Here is a 5,762-nt window from a genome sequence, read left to right as displayed (position 1 = left end):
CAACGGTGACTCACCTTCAGCCGTCGCTGCTACACAGACATCAAGCCAAAGTTTTGAGCGATCGCTGCAGCGTCGATTGTTTTCATCACTGGCCTCCACCAGCACTCTCTTGGCAGGAAACGACTCACCCTATCTACAATCATCAACCTTGCCGCTGTCCCAAATCGGCGTACATCTTCAATCACCGACAGGAAGCTTCCGATCATATTGTCAGAATAATATTACCAAGGCTCCGCAACTCCTCCTGCCACAATTCGGACATGATGTGTTTATGGACAACATGGGCAGGAAGCTGTTCAGTTTTTGTAAGTTCTGCTTTCGCCATATCTCACGGGAATCTGCGCTAACTTCTGCTCTACAGACATACATAATTGGTGTCCTGGGCGAAGTGTGTTAACAAAAACCAACCTGTGGTTGACTGATTTCGCCAGCATGAAACATCCCGCTGTTGTAGCTGCTATACAGTCCCTCGCTGGTGTTTATGTTCATGATTATCTGCCATGTGATAATGTACGGCGTCAAGTCAACAAAAGGTTTGCCATCGCCGAAGCCCGGCTCAGCGAGCTGCTCCAGGATGCCGCCATTCTAGACGAAAGCGAGTCTGGCGAGCTAGTCACCTTGGCGTCATTGCTCTCTATGCAGGATGTGGTTCTCATAGAACGCAGGCTCCAAAAACCCTACTGGCCTCGCTGGTTGACGGGATTCACACAGGCGGAGAACGTGCTTCAGCGCACGGATCCAGGCTCTCGTTTTTATAAAGACTCAAATGTTCAGGTCTCTGCCCTACGCCTATCGCAATCAGTCATCGTTGGTAGAGGTGTCATTTTAGCTCAGCTAATGATGCCCCTCCCGTCTCTCGCTACTTTCGACCCTATTGTTGAAACATGTAGATTTGGATTCCTCTTATATGGATCTGAGTCGGACATGTATGAAATCCACGGTGGATGCGGTTTCTCAAAACGCCTGCTGCACATCTTCAGCCAGGTGACCTACTGTTCCACTCGCATGCTACAAGAATGCGAAACGCCTATTGTGCCTGTAACTGCCCAGATGCTCTACGACCAGCTTGTGCAGTTGCCACAATGGAGTGGAGAATATGATAGCTGGGACGCTGCTAAAAACAGATCGCAACCGATTGAATGGATTCGGCAGGTGGGCGAGAACTACGTTGTTCAAGAAGCGAAACAGATGACCGGGGTGACGGCGGAAGCGTGGAGACTGGCTGGAATGGTCTACCTGCAGTGCCGCCTATTCAGGTAAGTACCGTACCTACTCTTGCACCTCTGTCTCTTGCATCAAAACATGCTGACCTTTGCTTAGACTTCCGCGAAACCATCAATTGGTCGTTGACAACATAGCCGACTTAGCCAAGTGCATTTCTATTATGCCAACGTCAGGCTTTATATTTACGGCTCAAGCCCCGCTGCTACCGGTCTTCTTCCTCGGGCTACTAGCCACCGTAGAAGAACATGTTCTAGTCGCGGATGCCTGGTTTCAGCACGTCATTGAAACCCCTGTTCGCAGTGTAAGTGTGAACATTCATAAGAGAAACATGCTCCTCCATTCAAGCTAGTTGCTAATTAACTTCCTGCGACAGAGCGTGCCGCCACTTTATCAAGCTTTGAGACGTATTCAGAGCTGGATGGACCATGAAGTCCCAGTGCCCGCACCAAACACGGAACTGCCCTGCGCCATTGCTATGAGGCAACCCTGGTGGGAGCTTATGGTGTCCAAGGTTCAAGAAAAGGAGAACGAAGTCCTCTGCTTGACATGAGGAGCAGTAAACACGGCACGATGTGACAGAGCGCTAATTTATAAAAGAGGAATAATGGTATCTGTCCACTACCAAGCAAAGCATAATTCTAAGTCCGAGAGAGAAGGCAACCACTATTTCACGGTTTCTTCTGTAAAGAGAAACTACTAAGCCGTGGTTGTGTAAATGTTCGGGGTTGAATAAACTCGACTTGTTAGACTATCCAGAACGAACACCTCTTGGTCAGCATTTGAAGCCAAGACGACAACTCGAGCTGAAGATAGTGCGCAAGTCAGTAAACAGAGCATATCGGTGACGATATTGGGCTAGATCCACAGGAGTACTTGACATGTTTGGGTCCGGTAGAACTGCTAGAACGCGTAACACATCCGACTTTGGCTGCTACCACACCGCAGTCTCTCGGGGACATACCCCTTCGAGGCCGAGGCAAGCCGTCCCAGCCAGTGGCTGCGTGGCGTGTGATGAACCAGCCACCATGGCTTTTGCTCACAACTAGTGGCCATGGTGCCCCCGTAAGAGAGTGGCACCAACCCGAGCCCGCCCACGACCATCGCAGCATGGTAGTAGCCCGCTGGATCGGTGCAAGGCAAGGGACACGAACTCCGCTGTGATGGCGGGCTGATCTGGTATCCCCGGTTATGTATAGATAAACACGGACACCCAACAAGCCGCAGTGCGTCCAAGAGTAGTCAGTACTGCCGGCTCTCGTACGCCGGCAGCTGAGAAGTCGACATATGGGAGTTCTGGCAAACCAGTAGCGTAGCTTGCACTGGCACAAAACGCTATCAGACAGGCATTGACTCGTATCTACGTCGGGATCTCTTGCCGCCGCCCGCCTTCCTCAAAGAGGAACACTAATCAAACGATGCTGCACCTCCCACCCCCCCTTCTTCCTTCTTCCCATCGTCTGTCGCAGTGGAAGCGGGTCAGTACCAAGTGTGCCCTCTCAATTTAGTTCCACAAGACATTGACTATTGCAAGACCTGTGACGCACAGCACCGGCGCGACAAGGCTCGCATGTACGGACGCAGTACCTAATCCGCTAATCCTGGCACTCACAGGCCGCCACCTATCCCACACACACATCTTTCGTGACATCTGAACTTGTGTGCTGTACGGCGTGGCCGGGATGCTGCCGCGCAGCTAGCCCACTCTGCTGATGGCGGACTGGTATCTTTCCCCTTGTCTACCCACAGGTACTTCTATAGGAAGAGGTTCGTCTCACGCCAAAGGACGCTGATCTCCTCCGCGGACCCGTGACGGACATCCAATTTGATCGGACGGGGACAACGTATCAATGCGCGCGGAACAATACCCCTAATTGCTGTTGTTTACTCCTTGGCTGCACAGGATCTCCACTGGGGCTTCGGGCGGGACGGCTGAGTAAGTATTGAGGCCAGTCTTTATAGCACAGGTATTGCGTCGACCGTTCGGACGCGAGTTTTCTCCAGATATGGCATCTTATCGCCTCCTCTAGAAGCTACTCTCATACCAAACACTCGCAACATCGCTGCGCATCTCTCCAAGCCGCCATGACAGCTGTGCACCGTCTCAATCCATCCAAAACTTCCGCTTTGCCTTCCATCGCAGAAATTATATCTGATGCGTTTGTGCTACCACTCTTCTCTCCTTGCAATAGCATGCCACCCCAGCCTACATCTGACGGCGGCCACCCCGATCAGTATCCCATCACATATCGCACAGCTGCGGTAACCGGGAAGCTAGAGCGGTGTGCCCAAAGCCCTGTCCACTACTATTCTTCCATCTCGGACGGCTACTCTCCTATCCCGAATCCGATCTCGGTCCACCTCGGTCGTCTACCTCCAGGTCAGATGCTTCTGCCGAATGGCCTCTTCCCACCTAGGCAACACTGCAATACTCTATATCCGCAGGCCGACGCCGAACCTGTTTCTGCGGCCGACAAACAGTACAATGACACCATGAAGCCTCACAATTCCGTCAAGGATGGTAAGAAGCGTCGTGGCGTAAGTCAATTCAATACGACTCAGCACCAGTGGCGTAGCTAACAGCTCTACAGCGTGCTGCTCCTCCCGGCCGCTGCCGCAGATGCAACAGAGTCGACACGCCTGAATGGCGGCGCGGTCCGGACGGCGCCGGCACCTTGTGCAACGCCTGTGGCCTGCGTTACGCCAAGCTGGAGCGCGCCAAGCTGGAGCGCAAGCGCAAACTAGAAGCCGGTTCGCTGCGACCTTCTTCAAATTCGTGCAACTAGAAAATTATATGGCAACATCGGCGGATATGGTAATTAAAGAACTCAACGATGAGGTGAAACAGGAATTGCGCCCTCTGGCCGGGGGCAGCGCAGAATAAGTACGTAGAGAGCGATTGCAGCCGTATATAGTCAACACCAACTGAATACCGTTGGCCCTGCTCGAATCAAATACAGAGAGTGCGCGAACTGTGTTCGAAACCTCGCCAAGTCCAAAGAAGCCATCGGCTGCGCAGGTCCGTACATTTCAGATCCAGGCGGAGCGCGCTGGTGAGAGTGACAAGCAGCGAGAATCGTGTACCGTTATATCGACAGCAGCTGGCAGAGCGCATGTCGGATGAGGCATTGACTGGTGTGTAACAACTGTGCTCATGCGAACAGTTAGTGAGAAGCCTCCCTCAATTGGCCGTGGCCGCCAGCTCATGGCTTTGCTGCCTTCACCCTGACAGTTACCCTCGGCTTAGGGGTGCACAGTCTATAGAATCATCGTCAGTCGAATCCGTGAGCGAACCAGCAGTCCGGGGTGATCTTACCATGCCAAGCCGTGGGTTCTGAAGAAAAGCAACTCGAAGCTGTGTATAGGCGAGACAGATACCGATGACCCCGATTGCAACGGAAACTGTACCAAGAACCACGGCTGCGATTGTTGATACATCGATTTCCAGAGCTTTTCTTTGCATTTTGCGAACACCCGATCAGTTTGTTGAAGCCTCAGACACATTGGACGAGGAACTGGCATGCCGCGATGTGTTTTTCATGGATATCTCAGCAAGACGGTTCTGCGTCATTAGTCCTCACCGACGGGAGGCATCCAGAGCTTGCTACGGCATCTCAGCTACATCTTCTTCACGATTCCAAAACATCTGTATCTGTACACAGCCGCGCGTCACGCAAGTTCTGCTGCTTGAGTCCGAAAGCTTGAAGTTTTTGATGGAAACTGAAAGAAGTCTTGGTGAAGCTGACGAGTCGGAAGGGTTTCGGCAGAGAAGAATACGGTCTCAACTTTCTGGTACCCTCGCATCCGCGGAACAATTTCGCTCTGACCTGCGAGAATCTCGAAGCGCCGCGGGGCAGCTCGTGCCGCTTTTGGTGGCTATCATTCGGGTTAGTTTCGCGAGAGCCCTACGAAGGACTCGTTGAAGTCCACGCTTTGGTACCGTTCACGGGCGCTGACTTGCCGCCAAGTTTCCCGTGCCCTTTTTCGGGTTCGTCCTTGCCATGCGCCTGTTGATTGGCTCGGTGAGCATTCCAAGAGTCGTTTAACGACATGGACGGCTTTCACCAGTGCACCGGTGGCTTTGTTGCCTGTAAACGCGATGAAAGCTGATGCCTGAGGATGCCTTCGGGGCAGTCTTGATCATATCACCGAAGCGCTGGGAGGCGCGAGCTGATGAGTCTGATCCTTCGCCTACGACGCCGCGCAGGGCGGCTTGGTCGTCAGTATACCGTACCACGACGAAGTGACCACGCCGAGCTGCACGCCAAGCTGCACGCCAGGTTCACTAGTCAAAAGCATTCTTGAGTCTAGACGCAGTCTCAAAGCGGCGGCTGATTCGATTGGATATTCAAATTGGCGATTCGCACTGTCAGCGTATTGATCAGCAATACAGAGACTACCGATACCTGGCATGTAATGTATAGTACCAAACCGAAAGTTTATTACGCCCGGTGAATAAACAGCCAATGGGGCTCACTAGCTAAGTTACTTTGCATGTCCAAAATGACGTCTTTGCCTCCTGCAAGCCCATAGGTTTTCAA

The 5,762-nt window shown here is 52.5% G+C and overlaps 2 protein-coding genes across 2 annotated transcripts in view; both read left to right on the top strand.

The window, feature by feature from the left end:
• The window catches only part of BBA_10254 (uncharacterized protein), a gene marked incomplete at both ends in the record, with an annotated part of 2,589 nt that extends 815 nt beyond the window's left edge, over positions 1-1,774 (top strand). The window contains 4 exons of the mRNA XM_008605351.1: positions 192-305; positions 362-1,256; positions 1,321-1,525; positions 1,598-1,774. Of these exons, the coding sequence (XP_008603573.1) occupies positions 192-305; positions 362-1,256; positions 1,321-1,525; positions 1,598-1,774 (1,391 nt within the window). The remainder of the gene's footprint in view (positions 1-191; positions 306-361; positions 1,257-1,320; positions 1,526-1,597) is intronic.
• A 1,532-nt stretch (positions 1,775-3,306) lies between these two features.
• Positions 3,307-5,468, top strand: BBA_10253 (sexual development transcription factor NsdD; the record flags this gene model as incomplete). Its single annotated transcript, XM_008605350.1, has 7 exons — positions 3,307-3,759; positions 3,813-3,972; positions 4,070-4,105; positions 4,182-4,240; positions 4,386-4,505; positions 4,587-5,108; positions 5,328-5,468. 7 exons carry the CDS (start codon positions 3,307-3,309, stop codon positions 5,466-5,468), a joined length of 1,491 nt encoding a protein of 496 aa, XP_008603572.1.
• Positions 5,469-5,762: the final 294 nt, after the last annotated feature.

This window comes from Beauveria bassiana (genome assembly GCF_000280675.1).
Source record: "Beauveria bassiana ARSEF 2860 unplaced genomic scaffold BBA_S00109, whole genome shotgun sequence".
In the NCBI taxonomy this organism is placed as follows: Eukaryota; Fungi; Ascomycota; class Sordariomycetes; order Hypocreales; family Cordycipitaceae; genus Beauveria; species Beauveria bassiana.
Note: the sequence above shows the minus strand (reverse complement) of the source record. Positions and strands in the feature narration are given on the sequence as shown.